General features: G+C 42.2%; 1 protein-coding gene and 2 long non-coding RNA genes across 4 annotated transcripts; 2 read left to right on the forward strand and 1 right to left on the reverse strand.

Annotated features, from left to right (window-relative positions):
- Window positions 1-278: 278 nt before the first annotated feature.
- On the reverse strand, window positions 279-17945 carry LOC144018768 (histone-binding protein N1/N2-like). 2 transcript variants are annotated; one of them, XM_077521310.1, is made up of 14 exons: window positions 17842-17945; window positions 5370-5475; window positions 4390-4470; window positions 4196-4299; window positions 3399-3914; window positions 3281-3327; window positions 3140-3213; window positions 2970-3043; window positions 2687-2875; window positions 1277-1443; window positions 1144-1203; window positions 952-999; window positions 751-886; window positions 279-673 (listed from the first exon to the last, which is right to left on the reverse strand). In XM_077521310.1, the coding sequence occupies exons 1-13, from the start codon at window positions 17891-17893 to the stop codon at window positions 773-775; spliced, it is 1632 nt and encodes a 543-aa protein (XP_077377436.1). In that variant the 5' UTR covers window positions 17894-17945; the 3' UTR covers window positions 279-673; window positions 751-772. The 2 variants fall into 2 exon arrangements, with proteins under 2 accessions (XP_077377436.1, XP_077377443.1); XM_077521317.1 differs by lacking the exon at window positions 17842-17945 and adding an exon at window positions 5575-5733.
- Window positions 8832-10059, forward strand: LOC144018789 (uncharacterized). The gene is made up of 2 exons (XR_013283516.1): window positions 8832-9109; window positions 9809-10059. It is a non-coding gene; the product is annotated as an uncharacterized LOC144018789 (long non-coding RNA).
- Window positions 17466-20370, forward strand: LOC144018784 (uncharacterized). Its single transcript, XR_013283515.1, has 4 exons — window positions 17466-18165; window positions 18420-18513; window positions 19132-19247; window positions 19326-20370. It is a non-coding gene; the product is annotated as an uncharacterized LOC144018784 (long non-coding RNA).
- Window positions 20371-23152: the final 2782 nt, after the last annotated feature.

The following is a 23152-nucleotide window of genomic DNA, read 5'->3' on the forward strand; positions in this document are numbered from 1 at the left end:
AAAAAAAAATTTAAATACAAATTTATTTATGTATATATATATTCTTTGTTCTGTTTCCATTTATATTTATTTTTTGGATATAATTTTCAAGTTATATATAATTTTATATCCGCTTTTATTTTCACTTTTATTTTGAATTTTGGCAGTTGTGGTCCTCCATAGATGTGAATTTATGTTTTTGCACAATACTGAAATCAATGAGTTTTTAAAGATTAATTCACCACTAGATGGTGCTAAACTCTCTTCAAAAGGAGGATAAACGGCATGGAAAATGAATGTCACATTTGAAGTCTTTTATTAGGCAAAACAAGGATTACAACATCCGGAACAGCAGTGCAGTAAAGCAGGGTGGATCAATGCCAACAATGCTGCTTGCTTATTTATTAAAAGGAAATAAAGCTACCAAACAGGTGAAATCGAGTGTAAGCCAGGATTTGTTGAACTGGTACATCACAAACCATATGAGGCAAACAAATTCAACAATGTTAAGACCTATCGATGTTGGCATCGTTTCAACACACAACTTCAAAGATGTACAAAAACGACATTTTTATTCAACTGTACAAAAATCGGAACCAGAACGAACAGACATGAACACAAGTGTACACGATCTTGGAACCAAAGACGTGTCCTTGTTGAGGTAACGTGCGAACCAAGAGGCCCCTTTAACAAACTGCAAGAAAAGAACAAACGCTCGTCACCAAGCAAAATGACTTCAAGATTGTTTTAGGAATTAAAACGAGTCCTCACCTGGAAAACCTCCATGTGCTTATTAGTGTGCTTCAGTGTCACCGTTGGCCTTTTGCATCCCATACGTCTCCGGAGCGTCATCCTGCCTCACCTTCTTGACCACACTCTCTTCGGCAGGATTCTCCTCTGGCTTCCTCTGAAACAAAACGCACATCTTGGTTAAACCTGCCTCTCCGTTCAGGATCAAAATCACTACCCCACCTTCTTTCTGACCAAGTGGCTGATGTCAGAAACCGGAGCACCGTTTGTCTGAATTGGGGAGAAAGAACACAAACATGTATTTGCGACCAGGGGGCGTAGTCATTTCACAATTTCACAACGGTGGCAAATGAAAGTGAAAACGAGTTGTGAATATCATCCGATACATAAACAAAACAAGCTGGCGACACTCACCAGTGAAGCGGTTGGCGCGTCACCACTCTGTCCAATGGCAGAGGAAGCGGAGGCGCCATCCTGGCAAGCAAAATACAAATAAGCTCACGGTCAAATCTTAAAAGCATTTGGTTACGTGGAAAAGCGACCCCACCAGTGCAGCTTTCACGGCCTCGGCGTTTGGCATTTTCAGGCCATCGGCGGCGTCCTCCACCTTTTCCTGGATATCTGGCAGCAGAGCTTTCAGCTCCTCCATCTCCCGCCTCTCGTCAGGAAGCTCCTCAGGGCCGGCAGCCTTTGCGATCAGCTCCGTCAGGTTCGCTGGCAAAAAAAAAGAAAAAAAAAGGGGGGGGGGGGGGGTAAAATTGTGCGATGACAAGCCGACTTCAGCCTCATACAACCACAAAAGGAGCAATGTTACGTTCAAATAAGCAGTGAAGGAAAAATATTGCGGTATCATGGTATTAAAATTACAGCTCTAAAAGGTGTTTTTTTTTCTTCTTTTTTTTTTTAATCCTGGAGTAAATAAAAACATTTTCCCTCATTTTTCACAAAATATAGAATATTTAGTACAGAAGAAATGGGTATCATGTTAAGTTTAAATAAATGTTGACATTTTTCTGGATTAATTTAATTAAAACAAGTTGAGTAAGTATAATTACTGATGAGGCTGATATGGACAATTTTAAGTTAAACCATGCCTGTAAATGATGAATCAATTATTAAAATGATTAATTTCAAAGTCGATTAGCCAATTAATTCTGACAGCTGTAAAACTTAAATGTCAGCTGCATGATAAAAAAAAAAAAAAAAAAATCTTATAGGATGAGAAAAGTTAACCTGATTTCAATTTTTTCTTCATAGGAAAAATGTGCAATGTGATCCCAAGGTGGTGGTGGTAATAATAACAACAACAACAACATTGAAATTTATTACAACCTGATAGAGGCCTCTGAAAGTGTCAAATTAGATATTGTGTTAAATTTAAACGACTTCTGAATTTGAAATCTGGATCAAGATGTGGATTAAAACTTCATTTTGGATTTAAAAACTGAAGATGGGAAAAAAACAACCTCACCCATTAGATTGATAAACATCTAGTGGATACCCTTTAAAAGTATGGAAGCATCTTGCGTTCACAAAAAAAAAATAAAAATAAAAAAAATAAAAATAAAAAATCTGACTTTTTTTGAGTATTTTTTTTTCAAATTATTTTCCGTTTTAAGGAATATTTTTTGCTTGTTTTTCGAAATTTTAACCTGTTATTTAACAAAATATTAAAACGAAAAAAAAAAATCAGCATAATAATAATAATACTTATAAAACCAGAATAAAAAAAAACAAAAATAGTTTCAGAAAAATAAAACAAAAGTTTTGACTTTTTTTTTTTTTTTTTGAGTATTTTTTTTTTTTCAAATTTTCTGTTTTAAGGAATATTTTTCGTTTGTTTTTTGAAATTTTAACCTGTTATTTATTCATTTATCAAAATATTTAAAACAAAACAAAAAACCTTTGTGGCAGTCTCAATTCTAAATGAAAACGACTGCGGCCCTCGCTCTCTCACCCATCCTCTTCTCGATGACAGCGATGGAGCGGTTCAGCTCGTCGATGGCCTCCTTGCACTGCTGGTTCAAGTTGAAGGTCAGGCCCAGCTGGTAGTGCGTTTCGGCGATAAGTCGGCTGTCGGCGGCCAAGTGTTTCAGCTGGAGAGAAAGACACTCGTGGAAGTCCTCCAACGCTCGGGCGTAATTCCCTGCGGGGCGGCGGTAAGCGAGCGAGCGTTCATTTCTCAGGAAGGTTCGATAGAAGCGCCGGCGGCGAGGCAGCGTTCAACCACTTGAACATACCCGACTCGGCGGAAACTTCGCCGAGCTTTAAATGGGCCTGAGCTGCCATGAGCTGATCCTCCTTGGACTCTTTTCTATCAATGTTCAGGATGACAGAAGATGAACTACATCTTGTGCTCCATCATAAACTTGAAAGAAAAATCCAAAACAATTATGGCGACATGACTGACCTCTTATAGATGACCTTGGCTACTTCCAGCATCTCCCAGGCCAGCTGAAGATTTCCCACCTCCTCATCACTCTCCTGCAAAAACAACAAACATTCACATTCAAACTCGCGCACGTGCTCATCTTTGCACGTTTTTGTGTACCTTTTCCCCAGTGTCGTCGTCCTCGACTTGCTCTTCGTCATCTTCATCTGAAAACCACAAATCGGTTCAACAGACTTCAGTACAACAGAAGTGCAACCAGTCAAGGAGGTCGACTCGCCTTCAGCTCCTTCGACTGAGTCGTCTTCAACAGCAGGTTCTTCTTCTTCCATCTGCTCCGCCGGTTCTTCTACCTTCTTGTCAGCCAGTTTGTCTGATTCACCGGCATCCATTTTGTCCGACGCTTCTTCCCTTTTGTCTGCTGCGGTGTCATCCATTTTCTCTGATGGTTCTTCAACCTTCTTTTCCGTTTCCCCATCTTCCATTTTGTCCGCTGGTTCTTCTTTCTTCTCGCCTGCTCCTCCCTCTTCCATTTTGTCGGATTCCATTGCAGAAGCATCCATTTTGTTGGCAGCTTCTTCCGCCTTCTTGTCGGCTGCAGTTTCCTCCTCTTTGTCTGCCGCTTCTTCCGTCTTGTTTTCAGTTTCCTTTCGAAGCTCCGTTTTGTCAGCAACACTCTCCTCCAATTCACCTTCACACTTTTTGTCCCCTTCCTCTTTCTCTTTCTTCGGTGCGTCTTCAGCCTTCTCCGCCATGGCATCATAAACTTGAACCCTCAATTCATCTCTGGTCTTTTCTGTTATGACAAGAGGACACAAAAAAATGCTGAATATTTATTTTTCTCTCAAAGTCCTTTTCGGTAAAATTTCAAAAATATTTCACTGGTGAACTTACTTTGACCTCACATGAACTTTTCAATGAAAATGTCCAATTATTTAAGATATCGGTACTTTCACATTCCAGTGCCACTGTTACACTGCATTTCAGGTCAACCCCGAAATCCTCCGCCCCATCCAAAGCCCAATTGCCCAAACATGGTGAGTAGAGCATTTCATTTTTCCCACATTATACCCTCACCATTAACATTTTCTGTGCCCTCAACGTTGGAATTTTTTGGTTTCTCGTCTTCATCGCCCTCGGGGACTCCTTCCAAAGCATTTCCAAGTACAGAGTTCTCCATCCTGCGTCAGAACACCAATATTCAACTATGCCCTTTTTAATGATGATACTTTTTATTTAAAAAAAAAAAAAAAAGTTCAATCAGCTCATACCTTGCCAAATCCAACAGTGCTTTACCACACCAAAAAAATGCCTCCGCACACTCATCTGCAGTGTCTCCATATGTTTTTGCTCTGAAAAGAAGAAGAAGAAGAAGAAGAAGAAGAAAAAAAAAAAAAGATTTAGTAGCTCCAATGAAATAAAACCCGGTGCACTCCACAATGTATAATTCCTTTAGTTTTTCTAACAACTTTGATTAATAGAAATAATTTTGGGCCGACTTGATGGCCAGATTAAAGTAAAGGCTGCTCGCTCGCTCGCAAAACATCCAAACTAATGGCCACACAGAAAAAAATAAGGCAATAAGTTAAAGAGATAGTCCGGCTCAATTGAACACAAATTGTTTTTAGAAGAAAAACGCTTTTATTTCAGTGACCCCAGCCAGCTTGCTGGACTATTTTCCTCTCGTCCAACACCGGACCAGAACTCGTGTCACAGAACGCTGTCAGGGATAAGTCAGTGCTGATCGCACACACTGGAGGTGAGGCTGAAATAGAGATTCATGTTAAAAAAGCCGAACTATCCCTTTAAGTCATTAGTAGTCTCATATCGCATGCGGTCATATAGCCTTTGGCTTTAGGGGTGGCAAACATTTGTGCTCAAGTTATTTATAAGGATAGGATGAAAATAAAAATTAAGAAGATCTAATTAAAAATAATGCAGTCGTGTTTTAATTTTACTAATAAATTAGGCAATACGATATCCAATTAACCAAGGCACTGGTAAAATTGTTAAGCATATCTAAGGTTGTAAAGAACTGCAGGTTGTGTAAAAATGGACTCAACATTCAACTGCTGGGCTCAAAAGATTGGAGGTCAATTGAGTTCACCTGTAGAGGTTACATTATGTTCATCAAGGGAAAATTTGAATCCCTTACTTTTTGTGTACTACTCATTTGTGACTTTGTTATTTACACTTATTAAAAACACACATTTGTGAATAACGTATCCAAACTTGGAACAAAGTCACTTACAGTATTCCGCAGGCCTCTTGTAGAGTTTTCACCGCCTCCACCACTTTTCCCATCACCAAGTGCTTCTTCCCTGCACCGATAAGCTTGTTGGCCTCTTCCATGTTGACTGAAAGTGAAAAGCAGACAAAACAATGTTTTGACACAGAACACAAGTCGTCTATTTATTTCGTATCCACTTGGAAGTTGACACGAGTCCGTAGCAAACCTCGGCTGTGAAGATATACGCTTTTGAAAGGGGACGTATGTCGTTTGCTAGCGTGACGTCGTACTGCCTTGCCTTGTGTGCTTCACTGGTGTGCTCGCATTTGGCGCCAATTATTCCTGACCTCTTGGGGTCTACTTCCGGGTCCAGTGCGAGAGAATTCTTAAAGGCACAGGCCTTTTATTACTTACACGCGAACCACAGGATCGGTGAATCGTCAGGGTTTGTCAGGTCTTCTCTGCTGGGCCTGGCCCAAGAATGAAAAGAAAAGCACTACATTTACAACCCCGTTTCAGACTCACAGCCTGAGGGACACTTTTGCGGCCCTCTATTGTCTTGACATCAAAGTTTACTATCTATTTATTTATTTATTTATTTATTTATTTATTTAGTCGTGTCGCTGCGCTGGGCGTTATGCGTGTATGTGTGGTTTTGTTAATCACTTATGAGCTACTAATAGCTCAGGCTCATGGCAGCTTTTGAGGAATCGTAGATCTAAAGCAGGTGTATCCAAACTATGGCCCGGGGGCCATTTGCGGCCCACCATACATTTTTTGGCGGCCCGCGGCAAATACTAAAAAATAATTTTTCAATGCTGTTTAAAAATAAAATAAAAAAAGAGGGTGGATTAAACATATCTAGCTATGCAAAGACACAAATTTGCAGCTAATAATTCAGTTTCAGAAATAAAAATAGTTTCATCCACTTGTTGCTTAGTGTCAAGGTCCAATTTGTGAAACCATCACATTAATTTTACTACAGATTGTTCTTGTTGTGGTTCAGAATGTCAAGTTGGGATTCAGTTGCTGCTCAGTGGAGAGGCATATCTATTATAGTGGCACACAGGGGTCACTATTTGCCTTGTTAGCAGTTTTCAATAAGTAACTGCACATTATATAAACAATTTATAATTGCTTCATTGATTTTTACCATGTTTAACTCATTCACTGCCATTGACGGAAAAAGACGTCAAATGATGCATGTTTTGCTGGTCTGGCAATGAATGTGTTAATAAATAACTTTAAAAAAAAAATCAAAGTGGCCCTTGCAGCTTTCTATTTTTCTGTATGTGGCCCTCAGAGGAAAAAGTTTGGACACCCCTGCTCCAAAGTGTCCTGTCACCCAAACCCAGTCATGTCTTTTTCAAAACCTGAGAAGAGAAATGTTGGCCGATGAGAACGGCCAATTCCAAGAAATACAGGATATCGAATGTTTTTTGTTGAGCAGAATGTCAGAGAAAGTTAAGGTGCTCAAGAAATGATCTAGACATGGTGAAAACTATTCAAAGGACCAGGGAGATGTGACGTGAGGACCAGGTCACCAGTCGTGTTCACACTTTGAAGAACTGCTGATGTTCTGAACTGTAAAGATTGAGAAGATGTACATTTATTGTACACTTAATACCCCCTTTTTGTGGAATACTTGATGTGGCCCCCCACATAAGTCGAGTTTTAGACCCTGTCCCCAGTGGCGGAGCCAGACTTTTATAAATAGGGGGGCCAGGGGGGGGCCAAGGATACTTCATCCAAAGATGATGCCAAATTTGTTTTCATGAAAATTAATTTCAATCGGAGTCTCTATCGATGTTCAAATATATTTAAGTACATATTAAGCACAGGGGAGATTTTTGCACATAATGTGCCGTTTATTAAGAATGTATAAAATGTACAAAAAAAATAATTCAGCACTGTTTAACTTGAATGAACTTGCACGCACAGGCAGATACTGTATTCATGCAATTACAGTACTTTTATCAACATAACATTATAATATGAACATAATGCAAATTTGTATTACAGTATGACTAAAGATCCTGTCTAAGTGCCAAACTCTCCTTGTCGTTTAATTTTCCACACACCCTATGAAAAACAAATTTATTACTCCAACTACTACTTCATTTACAACCACATAATTTATTAATGTGATTAATTAATAATAATGTTAATAAATCCTCCACTTCTACTTGTAAATGCAAACGTCAGTTAGTGTCTGTTTGAACTTTCAACCATTGGAAGGTGCTATTGTCTTGCATAACAACAACAACATACTTATTTTTAGCTTGCACAAAACTATGTTGCTTAATGATGTCCGTCCAAAACAATCTATCTGAACTCGAGGTGTCAGTGGATTAAAATTTGAAATCATAATTAATCGCATTACTTCAATAATTAACTGACTATTAATCACACATTAATTGCACATTTTATATCTCAATTTATACCTACATTTACAATAAAATGTACACCCCCCAAATTTCAATGTTTTTTTTTTTTTTTTTTTAGTCATTGATAGAGTAATTTCATAACAATTCAAGAAAAAAAGTTTAAAAAAAATAAAAATAAAATATGTGCTGTACTGTAAAACCAAACCAAAGCGTGACTGATTTGTTTTGGTCATTTTTCTATCACTACAACATGATATAATTGCAGTTGTAAGACAATAGTGAAAGCTCAATGCATTTCTCTTTTCATATTAGGAGCTGCCTAATTTTTTAACATGACGTAACTTGTGAAATTATGCACATTTTTAAAACTGTAAAATACAACACAGTCCCCACAAATATATGCATTCGCGCTAGGCTTTTATTTTGTTAAGTGAAATAGGATGTGCCTTGTAAAATGACGAATTTTTACTGCATAGGAACCAGAAACGACCGATGTGTTCTTTTCATATTAATAGCTCTGTAATTTTAAACAATAAGTAACTTGCGAGTTTCTGCACATTTTAAAATTGTAAAATACAACTTGACGCCAATCCCCACACATTGGGCAGTATAATTTAATTTATTACTGCTAAATTGTGTTATAGTGACTCCTTTTTATGACGTCGGACGCTTTTATTTTGTTAAGTGCGAGACGCAGCTGAGGCCGCTCTACTGTTACAGCGAACACATCGGTAGTTTCACTTTCACCCTGATGAGATATTTTGTGGAGATGCTGAATAAAATACGCCTCACATTTAAAGATAAATAGGATTGGGCTCACTCCAACTGTCAAGACGGCGTCCATTCGGCTCTTTATGGAGAGAAATTTGTGTCTTTATTTTCAATCAAACAAAAAAGGAATTTGCAATCAAAAAAAATTTTCAATCAAACAAAAAGGGGATTTGCAATCAAAAAAAAATTTCAATCAAACAAAAAGGGGATTTGCAACCTCAAATAAATTTTAATCAAACAAAAAAGGGTTTTCATATAAAATAAATATTTGCAAACAAAAAAAAAACATTTCAAACATGGATTTGTATTTTAATAAAATCTTTTGCAAACATTTTTTTCGTTTTGTTTGCGAATCTGTTTTTTGGTTGCGAATCTGTTTTTTGGTTGCGAATCTGTTTTTTGATTGAAACCTGTTTTTTGGTTGCGAATCTTTTTCTGTGTTGTGTGGGCGGGGTCCTCCGTTCAACCGATGATAGAAGCCTTGTCATTGGTCAGCTTGGAAGCCGCTGCGACAACTTTCATTGGTCAGATAGGAATGGGGGTGTGACAATGTTCGTCTGACTATTTCCTGGTTCATTTTGTCCAGTCGCCGCCAGCATCGAGGTAAATATGACACCCCCCCCCCCCACTTCTAGTTTTCCGTTTTGTTTATCTGACATTTATCTAAAAGCAACCCTTGATCTATCGTTTATCCGGTGATTTGTTCTAACCATTACAATTAACGTAATCACTCACTCAGCATTGCTTAGCCATGTTAGCTAGCTAGGTAACTGATGGTCCGATACATGAGTCAGTCATGAAGCTGTTGTTGGCAGTCAAAACACAAATATACGGCTAATTTGGGATAGCTGTTAGGATGAATTTTTGTTGTTGTTTTTTTTATACTCATAAAGAAACCTTTGCATTTGTTTCACATACAGGCAGGGCTGGGAATCGAATTTATTTACACTAGCTGCTTTCCCTAAATCTTGGATGTTAGAAGTAGAGATTAAATTCTTGATAATTCTGTGATTATTATTTATTGGTCCTGGTTGTTTACTGTACGAGTCAGGTTGAAACAGAAGGGGAATCTGAGTTGTAGGTGTACTTTTGCAATTACACTGACTAGATTTTTTCTTTTAGAGTGCGAGCAGACCAAGGGGTAGAAAATGTAGACATAGCGAGATGCATGTTTACTGTAAGAGGAGCAGGCCAGGGCAGTTTTATTGCTGGTAAAAGCGTACATAACCAGAGGAAAAAACTTTATATGAGTAAAAGTTCCTGGAGTTACTGTAGCTTTCATAAATGTATTTGATATTACAGATCCAGCAAGCTGAAGAGACACGAAGAGACCATCACGGTGAACACGGGATCGTTATACCTGACATCCACTGTCGTTTACCTGAGGAAAGACTTGTTGCTTTACGGCAAATCAATCCAAACAAGGAGTCCTTGAGTTTTGGTCGCGTCATTTATTTGCAGACTCTCAATGTTGCTTCTAGTGCTAGTGTCTCGCGGCCCAAAGGGTCATTTAAATTTATGTAAAAAATGAAAATAAATTCCTGTGTAAAACAGTTTGACTTTTATTTCATAAAAAAAAAAAAAGCATGCATATGAACTAACAACCAGTCAATTATTCAGCATTTTATAGATTTTATACAGACATTTTTCTCAAGAAATGATTGGCCTGCCAACAAGAAATCAAGAAAGCTCAGAAAATGAACTGTTAAACTTAAAACAAACATTTTGGTAGGAACAGCCTGTAATTACTCAAAAAAAATGAAATGGATGTGATTTATTTATTTTTTGCCCTTTCAATTACACTGTGTCAAATCTGGCATCAAAGGTGATAGCAGTCAGTAGATGTGATTTAAAGGAATGGTAATCACTCATATGAGCAGTTGGAAATGTAATGGTGTTTGTGCAGGGGGTAACATAATGTGTGACCTGGCATGTGTACCTCACAATTGTGGTCAAAGTTTATTGATATTTTAAATTGCTCTCTGTCTGACATAAGCAGGTGCTTGTGGCCCTGCTCAGTTATCCACAGCATCACCTCATGAAGAGAGGTGACCAACCACCAACTTCATCTTCTGCATCTAAAAAGTAAAGAAAAGTGTGCTTGAATTAAGTACCAAACATGTAAAAAAAAAAAAAATTCTGACAAAGTTATGTTTGACACATGTTTTGAACATTATTGAAACAGGAAAACTACAATGAAACAATCACAGGAACTAAATGTATTTATATTACGTAATTTGTCACTTCCTCTGTATTTCAAACACCCAAGACATAATAAATGTAGCAGAGGCTACTTATTTCAATGACCAGAACTTCTCATAAGTGATTAATAATTAGCATTTTATTAATGTAATGATGTAATGTAATAAAATAATCATGAATAAGCATAATAACAGCTATCTCAGCAGGCCGTTTATTTGGGCCGTTTCTCGTACCAACAAAACATCACGATTCATGACTAGACTAACCAAAATCAAACGGTTACGTGGCCTGGATCCTAGTAGTAGCAGTGTCACCGCTTTGACGGTGCATGAGTTCCCCCTCTTTTTCAACCTGACTCGTACAGTAAACAATCAGGACCAATAAATAATAATCACAGAATTATCACGAATTTAATCCAAGATTTAGGGGAAGCAGCTAGTGTAAATAAATTCGATTCCCAGCCCTGCCTGTATGCGAAACAAATGCAAAGGTTTCTTTATGAGTATAAAAAAAAAAAAAAAAAAATCATCCTAACAGCTATCCCAAATTAGCCGTATATTTGTGTTTTGACTGCCAACAACATAGCTTCATGACTGACTCATGTATCGGACCATTAGTTACCTAGCTAGCTAACATGGCTAAGCAATGCTGAGTGAGTGATTACGTTAATTGTAATGGTTAGAACAAATCACCGGATAAACGATAGATCAAGGGTTGCTTTTAGATAAATGTCAGATAAACAAAACGGAAAACTAGAAGTGGGGGGGGGGGTGTCATATTTACCTGGATGCTGGCGGCGACTGGACAAAATGAACCAGGAAATAGTCAGACGAACATTGTCACACCCCCATTCCTATCTGACCAATGAAAGTTGTCGCAGCGGCTTCCAAGCTGACCAATGACAAGGCTTCTATCATCGGTTGAACGGAGGACCCCGCCCACACAACACAGAAAAAGATTCGCAACCAAAAAACAGGTTTCAATCAAAAAACAGATTCGCAACTGACAAGGCGGGGTCAGGTAGGACTCAGACGCAGGCGTAAGGTAGGCCACCAAGGCAGCAGGTTTATTTCCGGCCAACAGTGGTCTCCTCTCAAACTGAGAGGAGAACAGGGAGGGGAAAAAATGGAGAACAAAAAGCGCTCCACTAGGGAGGAAAAAACAGGCAAAGGGTACTGGGGACAACAGAAAGCGCTCCGCTAGGGAGGAAAAAGGGCACAAGGCAAAAGGGGTAACTAAAGGCGCTCCAAAAGGGAGGAAAAGGCACAAAAACAAAGCAACAACGCTAGGCAACAGGAACAAGGACATGAGGACTGTGGACGCTTCCATGCACTGCCGGTGACACTTCGGCAACGGAGGGGAGAATGCAGGTGGCTTTTATTGTGTGGGTTGATTGGTGGCAGGTGGTGATAATCATGGGCGGGGACCGGTAATGAGTGAGCGGCAGGAAGGGCAAGTGACCTGGGGTGAGAGGAGAGTTAGATTTTCAGGATAAGACAGGAAACATGGATACCAAAATAAAAGCATGGCCGTCACACCGGTGGCGGCGTGACAGTACCCCCCCCCTCAACGGCCGGCTCTTGACGGCCCAGGAATGTCAGGGTGCTCAGCGTAAAAGTCGTCAATGAGGGAGGGATCAACGATGAACCGGGAGGGGACCCATTGTCTTTCCTCCGGGCCGTACCCCTCCCAGTCGACAAGGTATTGCCTCCCGCGGCCCCGATTACGAACATCTAAAAGTTTTCTGACCTTGTAAACGGGGCCGCCTTCAATCATTTCTGGGGGGGGCGGGTTGGGTTCGGAGGGCACCAGTGGGCTTTCGTGGACAGGCTTGACTTGGCTGACGTGGAATGTAGGATGGACTCTGAGGGATCGTGGCAGACGGAGTCGAACGGCGGCAGGCCCTATGGACTTGGTTACTGGGAAAGGCCCCACAAATCGCGGGGCCAGCTTCGGACATGGTACCTTGAGTCTGAGGTGTTTTGCTGATAGCCAAACTCGCTGGCCTGGGCGGTATTCAGGTGCCGGTCTCCTTTTCCGGTCGGCGGCCCTCTTCACCCGGTCTCCCTGGCGTTGAAGCGCCGTCCGGGCCGCCGACCAGACCTTGTGGCACCGACGGATCATGGCTTTGACCGAGGGGACCGTTACCTCCTCTTCCAGTTCGGCGAAGAATGGGGGATCGTAGCCATGGACACACTTGAACGGGGTGAGACCTGTGGCAGAAGTGGGTAAAGAGTTATGTGCGAGCTCAACCCAAACCAGGTAAGTGCTCCAGGTAGTCGGGTTCTGGGAGACGAGGCATCGGAGGCCCGTTTCGAGTTGCTGGTTTAATCTTTCCGCCTGTCCATTGGCCTCCGGGTGGTAACCTGACGTCAGGTTGGCCTTGGCTCCTAGGGCTTTGCAGAATTGCGTCCAGAAACGGGAGATGAACTGTGGTCCACGGTCGGAGACGATGTGTAGCGGGAATCCATAAAACCGGAATATGTGGTGGATCATGATGTCTGCGGTAGTTTTGGCGGATGGGAGCTTGGATAGTGGAATGAAGCGAACCATCTTGGAGAATCTGTCAACAACTGTGAGGATTGTGGTTTTACCATGGGATGGGGGCAGTCCAGTCACAAAGTCCAACGATATTTCTGCCCATGGTCTGGATGGGATCGGTAACGGTTGGAGAAGGCCCATCCGAGACTGATTTGAAGTTTTATTGCGGGCACAAGTCGGACAGGCAGTGACGTATTCCTTTATCGTGGTCTCCATTGCCGGCCACCAGAATCTCCGGGCAACAGCATACATGGTCCTGCGGACACCAGGATGACAAAATAGCCGTGATGTGTGAGCCCAGTGTATTACCTGGGACCTTAGCTCTTCCGGCACGAAGAGTCGACGTGGTGGACATGACGTGGGGGGAGTGATGTTACGCAGCGCCTCTTTGACATCGTCCTCGATTTGCCATCTCATGGCCCCGACTATGCAGTCCCGGGGCAGAATGGTCTCAGGCTCGGCTTCCAATGGCTCGGACTCGTGAACTCTTGACAAGGCGTCAGCCTTAACGTTTTTGCTGCCTGGTCTGTACGTAAGAGAGAATACGAAGCGGTTAAAAAACAGAGACCATCTGGCCTGTCGAGGGTTGAGTCTTTTAGCTTGACGTAAGTATTCTAGGTTTCGGTGGTCGGTCCAGATCACGAAAGGAAGTTCGGCGCCCTCCAACCAGTGTCTCCACTCTTCAAGAGCTACTTTTACCGCGAGAAGCTCCCGATCTCCTACCGAGTAATTGCGTTCTGCCTTGGATAGTTTCCGTGAGAGGAATGCGCAGGGATGTGTTTTTCCGTCCTCCTGGCAGCGCTGGGACAATACTGCCCCAATCCCTATGCTCGAGGCGTCCACCTCGACCACGAACTGGCGTTTGGGGTCAGGAACTTTGAGGATTGGGGCGTTGGTGAAGCGAAGTTTCAAGTCTTTGAATGCCTTTTCGGCTTCCGGGGTCCAAAAGAAACGAACTTGTGGGGAGGTCAAGGCGTGTAGGGGAGCGGCAATGGTGCTGAAGTTTCTAATGAATCGACGGTAAAAATTGGCGAATCCGAGGAATTGCTGGACTTTTTTCCGTGAATCCGGCGTGGGCCAATCTCGCACGGCGCTGACCTTGTCTGCCTCCATCTCTACTTTTCCCGGTGACACGACGAATCCCAGGAAGGAGATAGTGTTGACGTGAAACAGGCTTTTTTCCGCTTTCACGTACAATTGATGATCCAGGAGGCGCTGCAGAACTCGGCTTACATGGTCTCGATGGCTCGTTAGGTCAGGAGAGTATATTAGTATGTCGTCCAAGTAAACGTATATGAAGTGATCAATAAAGTCCTTTAGTACCTCATTAATCATGGCCTGAAAAACTGCTGGGGCATTGGTGAGTCCGAAAGGCATGACGAGGTACTCGTAATGTCCCCGGGGCGTGTTAAAACCAGTCTTCCATTCATCTCCCTCGCGGATCCGGATGAGGTGATAGGCGTTGCGGAGATCGAGCTTTGTGAAGATTCTAGCTTGTTGCAACTGGTCAAACACAGAGGACATCAATGGCAATGGGTACCGGTTCTTGACCGTGATGTCATTCAAGGGGCTGTAGTCAATGCATGGGCGTAGGGATCCATCCTTCTTGCTCACAAAGAAGAAGCCTGCTCCTGCAGGCGAGGAAGACGGTCGGATGAGGCCGGCTTTCAAGGATTCGTCAATGTAACTGTTCATGGCTTGGCGTTCGGGTCCAGAGACCGAGTACAGTCTCCCCTTGGGAATGGTTGAGCCGGGAATCAGATCGATCGGGCAATCATATGGGCGGTGTGGAGGGAGAGTCATGGCTTTGGTCTTGCTGAAGACCTCCCGCAGAGGGTGGTAGCAGGAGGGAACAGTGTGCAAGTTCGGGTACTCTTCTTGAGCCGGTGGGACGAGAGTCACCTGGTGAACCTGGGTTGTGGAGTTTCGGGGTGCGGGTTGTTCCAACCTGTGAGAGCTGCAGTCTTTTCCCCCACTCCAGCACAACTCCAGTGTTCCAGTCGATTCTGGGACCATGTAGACACAGCCAAGGGTGTCCCAGAACCAAAGTGGGGGAAGCGGCGTGGAAAACATGGAAACGGAGAGTCTCGAAGTGAGGTCCGATTCGGACTTCCAGAGGTTCAGTGATGTGGGTGATTTGGAAGAGCTCCTTGCCATTCAGCGCTCGAGCCTGGATGGTCAAAGAAAGGGGTTCGGTGGCGGCTCGTATATGCTTTACGAGCTCCCAGTCCATGAGACTTTCGTCTGATCCGGAGTCGATGAGGGCTGGCAGATCTAGGGAGACATTGTGGTGGGTTATCTGGATTTGCGTAAGTCTGTGACTCTTGGCGGGTCGGGGTGCCGGAGGACTCACCGGGGAGTGGCCCTTTGTGGAGCAGGATTCCACCAAGTGTCCAAGACCTCCACAATAGTAGCAGCGGCCCTCTCGGCGTCGGCGCTGCCTCTCCTCCGGCGAAAGCCGAGCCCTTCCCAGTTGCATGGGTTCGTCGCTAGCGAGGTCCACCTCTCCCGGTTCCAGTCGGGAAGGAGCGATGAATCGCGGCCTTCCGGCCTCCGGTGTCCGCGTCCAGGGGGTGGGTTCCTCCCTCCTTCGCGGTCCGCCGATCTTGGCCAGCTCCTGGCGACGATGATCGGTCCGGATAGCGAGGGAAATCAAGGCGTCCAAGTCCGCGGGGAGATCGACGGGAACCAGAAGCTCTTGAATAGCTGGTGAGAGTCCTTTCAAAAAATGGTCGTGGAGTGCGATGGCATTCCAGCCACTGTCCGTTGCCAACGTTCGAAAACGAATTGCATAGTCGCTGACAGATTCCTTGCCTTGCTGCAGTCGACTCAGTGCTCGTGCCTTCTCTCGGTCATGGTTTTCTGGATCAAAAACTCGGCGCAAAGCGATTTGAAGGTCCTGTACGCTTTGGCAGACCGAGGAACCCCTGGCCCATTCCGCGGTCGCCCAGGTTTTGGCCCGACCCGTCAGGTGAGATACCATGAAGGCCACTCGGGATCGGGCTGTGGGAAATGCCTGTGGTAAGTGTTCAAAATGTATGTCGCATTCTGTGAGAAAAGTCTGACAACGTCCGGGTTCACCGGAGTATCGTTCCGGGGAGGCCAGTCTCAATCCTACCCCGGTGAAAGGCGTGGTCGGTACAGAGAACTCAGGGGGAGGAATTTGTCCGGTGGAAGCTGGCGCTCGACGCCGTGAAAGGCTTACCAGCTCGTGGACCTGGCTGGTCAATTCCTCCATCCGGGACAGCATGGTCTGTTGGATCTGGCCCTGGGTGTTGAGCCGGGCCTCCTGGCTCTGCAGTGCGGCCTCGATCCTGCCTGCTGGGTCCATGCTGGCCGAAGTGTACTGACAAGGCGGGGTCAGGTAGGACTCAGACGCAGGCGTAAGGTAGGCCACCAAGGCAGCAGGTTTATTTCCGGCCAACAGTGGTCTCCTCTCAAACTGAGAGGAGAACAGGGAGGGGAAAAAATGGAGAACAAAAAGCGCTCCACTAGGGAGGAAAAAACAGGCAAAGGGTACTGGGGACAACAGAAAGCGCTCCGCTAGGGAGGAAAAAGGGCACAAGGCAAAAGGGGTAACTAAAGGCGCTCCAAAAGGGAGGAAAAGGCACAAAAACAAAGCAACAACGCTAGGCAACAGGAACAAGGACATGAGGACTGTGGACGCTTCCATGCACTGCCGGTGACACTTCGGCAACGGAGGGGAGAATGCAGGTGGCTTTTATTGTGTGGGTTGATTGGTGGCAGGTGGTGATAATCATGGGCGGGGACCGGTAATGAGTGAGCGGCAGGAAGGGCAAGTGACCTGGGGTGAGAGGAGAGTTAGATTTTCAGGATAAGACAGGAAACATGGATACCAAAATAAAAGCATGGCCGTCACACCGGTGGCGGCGTGACAGCAACCAAAAAACAGATTCGCAACCAAAAAACAGATTCGCAAACAAAACGAAAAAAATGTTTGCAAAAGATTTTATTAAAATACAAATCCATGTTTGAAATGTTTTTTTTTGTTTGCAAATTTTTATTTTATATGAAAACCCTTTTTTGTTTGATTAAAATTTATTTGAGGTTGCAAATCCCCTTTTTGTTTGATTGAAATTTTTTTTTGATTGCAAATCCCCTTTTTGTTTGATTGAAATTTTTTTTTGATTGCAAATTCCTTTTTTGTTTGATTGAAAATAAAGACACACATTTCTCTCCATACCTCTTTACTCTCACAGGGGTTTCTGAATGCCCATGGACGCCTCTTGGTGCTCGGTGCGAACGCAACGGCTAACCGAGTGCGTTCTTTCAAAGCAAGGCACGGGTGGTAGTGGTGAGACACAGTCCAAATGGCTGCTACACCTATATTCTGCCCCTTAAACATTGTATTTTAGCTCCAGTGCATTTCTATTGGGTAGTTTTGACGTGGACGTTTCTACTGCGTGGTGACTAGAATTCCCTGAGTAGAGGCTTTCCAAATAAGGAGCGGTCGTTCATCGAGCGTTAAAAAAAATAGTGCCATTAAAGGCATTTTAAGTTAACGAGATATTAACACGACAATTTTGACACCCATAATCTGAACATAAAAGTTATTTTAAACAGTCACTCACGTCTCACAGGCAAACAAACATGATATGGACCAGTTTTATGTGACGTAGTCATGGAGCTGCGCGCGCAACTCGGAGGCAGAAAACTGAGCTCCCTTCCCCCTTCCTTTGTGTTAGCTAACAAAACAATGCCGTCGTCGTGCTGTGCCGTGGGTTGTCAGAACAGAAAGAGTACACACAGTGATTTAACGTTTTATAGAATTCCTGCTGGTAAACACTCCTTTAAGAAAAACCGGCGAAAGTTATGGCTACAAGCTTTACGACGTGAGAACTGGACGGAGGAGGAAATTAGGAATGCTCGTCTTTGCAGCGCTCACTTCATATCCGGTAAGTTCTTTAGTTCTACTGTTTTCAGCAAAAGAGCATGATGTTAATTTAGTATAACAAACACCTTTGTGAAAAATGATTGAAAGCACAAGTGAAGCTATTTTGTACAGTCAAACGCGTTTATTATTTTGGGCGAGAAGTAGACTAACTTAATGTGAAACAATCACAAACTATCCGTGAATGGCTTAAAAACAAAAACAAAAAGGGCATGCCTCCACCCACAAAATCATTTTATTTTATTGTATTTTTTACAGGAAAGGCCTCACTGGAACATGGCAATCCAGACTTTGTTCCGTCAATATTTTCATATACAGCAGCTGCTGCAAGTGGACACTCAAAACTCTCAAGGTAGAACTATGAAGCCAGCAGAATCAGATAAAATTTGTCTAAAGGGAAATTTGAATGAAATTATTGTCCGTGGGTATGATTGTGATGTTGTTTGTCTACCTGTAAGTGGTTCAGAAAATGGATGGATGGACAGACATGAAATATATATATATATTACAGGCCAAAAGTTTGGACACACTGTCTCATTGAATACATTTACTTTATTTTCATGACTATGTACCGGTACATTGTAGATTCTCACTGAAGGCATCACAACTTTGACAACTAACAAACACGTGGAATTGTGTACTTAACAAAAAAGGGGAAAATAATAAAAATAAGTACATAAATAAATGCAATAAATGGATTTACACCTTTTTTGTGAAGTACATAACTCCACATCAGTTCATACATAGTTTTGATTCCTTCAGTGAGAATCTACAAAGTAACCAGTCATGAATACAGTAAAACAAATGCATTGACGAGGAACGTGTGTCCAAACATTTGGCCTGTACTGTACATATATGAACACCAAAATTCAAATACTTGTATTGGTGTATGACCTTTTTTTTCTTTAGACACACACACAGCTATATACCTATAAATAAATGAATATGTACACTTGTATGTTTTTGACAGATATCAACGGAAAACGAGGCGGCAGGAAACAAAAGTCACACGGGAGCCTGACCATGAAGAAATTGATATTATGACAGCTGCAGAAAGTCTATTGAGCCTTCATTCACAAGTTACTGGTAAGTAGTCTGCTAATCTGCATTTAGATCTCATTAGAATTTTACAAATATGATCATATAAAGTTTCATGCTTTACAGATGATCAACCAGCTGCTCCTGTTACGTGTACAACTACCCCAGTCACCACAGAGCAAATTCGCAAAGACAACTTGGAACTACGAAAGGAATTGCAGAATTGTCAGCAACAAAATGAAAGCTTGAAGAAAAAGATATCAAACCAGCAGTTTGGATTTCAAAGTTTGAAAAATTCATCCTCCCTGTTTAAATTCTTTACAGGTCTTCCAAACGAACAAATATTCATGTTGCTGTTGAATATATTACAACCAAATGTTGTAAAAGTTGCATCATGTCTGTCTCTTGAAGATCACCTGTTGATCATTTTAATGAAGGTAAGATTAGGCTTAACTAATCAGGATTTGGCTGTCAGGTTTGACATTTCCAAATGTTTAGTGTCAAGACTATTGAGAAGGTGGTTTCCTGTAATGGGAAAAATATTGAAAGCTCTCATAATCTGGCCATCTAAAGAAGCTGTGAAAAAAAACATGCCCAAAATTTTCAAGAAATCATTTCGAAAATGCAGATGTATAATTGACTGTTCAGAATTGTTAATTGAGCGTCCATCAAACCTGACAGCCAGAGCCCAGACATGGTCTAATTATAAACATCACAACACTATAAAATATCTTATAGGAATTGCTCCAGGTGGAGCTATCTCTTTTTTATCGCAAGGTTGGGGAGGTCGAGTGTCAGATAAACAGGTCACAGTTGAATCAGATTTTTTGGATAAAATTGAACCACATGATCTTGTACTTGCAGATAGGGGCTTTCTAATCACAGATGAACTTGCTATGAGAGGTGCTACACTAAAAATTCCAAGTTTCACAAAAGGCAAGCAGCAATTACCCGGTACTGATGTAGATCATTCTCGGGAGTTATCCCGTGTTCGCATCCATGTTGAACGGGTTATAGGGAAATTAAAGAAGTACAGAATTTTGCAAACTGTCATTCCTCTGTCACTTGTAGATCTTATTGATGACATTGTTACAACATGTGCTGCTCTGGTTAATTTGTCGCCAAGTGTTGTTCCCAAAAAGATGAGGAAAATAAAACATTAGAATTCAAAGCTGTCAACACTTTTATTGATGTACAGATAGTTCTTATGCATTAACAATTATAATCCAGTTTTACTTATTCTGTATGTGATTCATCACTGAATATCAGATTGAATTTCAACAACAAACCCAAGCTTTCTTCTTTCTTTTCAAATTGACACATTTGTTATGATGATGCTTTAAGCATGAAGTCTTTGTACATTGTACAGTTTTGCCAAAAAGAGGACCTGAACAAGTTGTGAGAATAGCAGCTCTTGGAGTTATTTTTCTCAGTAAATTCAGATGTTCATCAGTTATTCCTAAAAATGCAATAGAATATGTATGAGTAACATGTTGAACAGATACTTGTTATTCATATTTGGTACATTGAGGATATTGCTTTGGTGTACTAATGCTGCAATCTATTTTGAGCTCATTCATCCTTTTTATTTATTTTTAATTATGTGACTTACCTTGAGTTATTTCAATGTCTGTGGATGTCCTCCTTGTTTTTGATGGTTTGTCACTTCTTTTAACTTTTTTGAAGTTGATGTCTGCCACTTTTGCGGCTTCAACTTTTTTTCTGGACATGTCATTCCAAGCACATGTTTGTGAAGTACATGCAGAAGTGGTGAGTCCCAGCCTCACTGCCATGTCCACCTTAAACATGATAGCTGCAGCATGGCTACAACATGAGCCAAGGCTGGGAGGGGGACAAACCATAAATTGAACTGAATTGTGACTGAATTATGTGTGATTTTGTTGAGACATTGGTGTTCCTGTGTAGAATAAACATCTATCTTTCAAAAATAACTACATCTAAACTTCTAAAGGATGTAGCTGGTAAGTAAAATCCTAATCATATCATTCATCACACACAAATGCTAGGTACATCTACTGCTTGGTTATCTGCTAAATAATTCTTTCAGCATTTATTTATTTATTTATTTATTGCTAGGCAGTTTACGTGTCCAAGTAATAATTTAATTTGATAGTTCATTGACACATTGAAACATCGATTTACTTACCCTGCCATGCATGTGCAGTTAGCTGTCAGTATGGAGACACTCTTCTTATTCACACAAACCCATGCCTGGTAAAACTGAGATTTTTGTCCCTGTCTTTGACTGGGCAAAACGTCTGCCTTCAGGAAACAATAGTCTTGATGTTCAGCAGGTTGATAGGAAAAAAACGTTTGAACATGTCCATAAAATACGTAGTTGTAGTCATCGAGACTCTTGCACGCTTTGAGCGTCTCGTGTGTGAAAACACTTGGTGTACTTATCAGGTACAGGTAAATGTTTGGAAACTCCAAATTAGGCCAGCGCGACGGATCATTTAGCCACTCACTTGCGGGCAGCGAATAAGGATCAGGTAGGCGAACTCCGGATTGAAGTGTTAATTTATGTAAATAAGCTTCATTATCGAGATTTCCAAGGTTTTGGAGATAAAGATTTTCCTGCGGTGGTACGTGACCGGACATTCTGAACGAAGTAGACCGGTGCTTTTGCCTCCGCTCTGCGTACGCATCCCGATGACGTCACTATTGTTTGTAAACATTGCAACCCGTCTATAGCCAAATGCCAACATGCATTCTTGATGTGCCGGTACTCAGGAGACTGCTCCTTAAAACAGACTCCTAGTGAGGTGAATTATAATGCTTTGTCGTAAGTAGCGCCAGCCACTGTTCAGGAGGGGCATAACAATTAGTAGGCGTCTGCTTGAAAAAAATGCTGGCAGGCTGCATCGGCCAGGCGTGCGACGTCACTGCGCCGGTGCCGTGATATGTCAATCATTTGGCGTCTGCTGGGTCCAATCCCATTTCAGCAGGGGCACGTGCCACCCCGGCCCCCCCTCTGGCTCCGCCATTGCCTGTCCCTCAGTCTACCATTAACCACATAAATGTAAAATTGCTTTGGGTATCTGCTTGGCAAAAACCTTGATTTGAAGTTCACAATTTGGATTACATAAGAGTACGATTTGCAAAATGACGGTAACAAGGTTGCACATTTCAGTCATTACAAGGGTAGTTATTATCCAAAGGAATACAAAGGAATTGAAGTCCGAGACAAGACCAAGACTGTCAAAATGTGGCGTTGAGCCATAAGACATTAGTTATGGTGCTTTAAAAACACTAACATTTGTATTTGTTATTGCTTGCCTCCATTTAAAAGAGGCTGCTAGATTTTCAAAAATAACACTGACAGCAATCTGAGTTGACAGCCTCAAAACCCACTTCTCATAATATGGGGCATGTCTTTGCATCCTGTACACATGCGTTTGCGTAATTGGTGTGTGTGAGAGTGGAGTACGTGGCTCTGTCACATCCTGCTGTGAGGGAAAGCATGTTTATACCTCCATGGTGTTACTGCCTCTCGTTATACATGTCTGGACTTGGCATTCAATCAGTGTCACACTGAGAGAGACCTGCTCAGTTCTTGTTGTCACTATATGCAACACCCAAACATCCCTCATTGCCTCACGTCGTCATCATCATTGCGTATACTGAATTCAAAACTACCTGCACTTTGAGGGATTACTCATCTGTCATTACTACTGTTAAAATAAAAATCACAATGTGCTTTTAGGACGCATAAGGACCAAAATGAAGGATGTGAATGCCCCTCAAACATCCGGAGGTAGCAATTACAGGCATATTGTGAAATAGCAGATGACAACAGCGTTTGATCAATGCGATGTCTCTCATAAGAGGTTATTATTGTGTGTCCCTCTTATCTGGCCCTTGATGTGGTGCCCATGGCAACAGCATGCGAGGACATCACTCAGTGACAGGAGAGAGATGGGACACGATCG

Source organism: Festucalex cinctus, chromosome 1 (genome assembly GCF_051991245.1).
Source record: "Festucalex cinctus isolate MCC-2025b chromosome 1, RoL_Fcin_1.0, whole genome shotgun sequence".
Classification (NCBI taxonomy): Eukaryota; Metazoa; Chordata; class Actinopteri; order Syngnathiformes; family Syngnathidae; genus Festucalex; species Festucalex cinctus.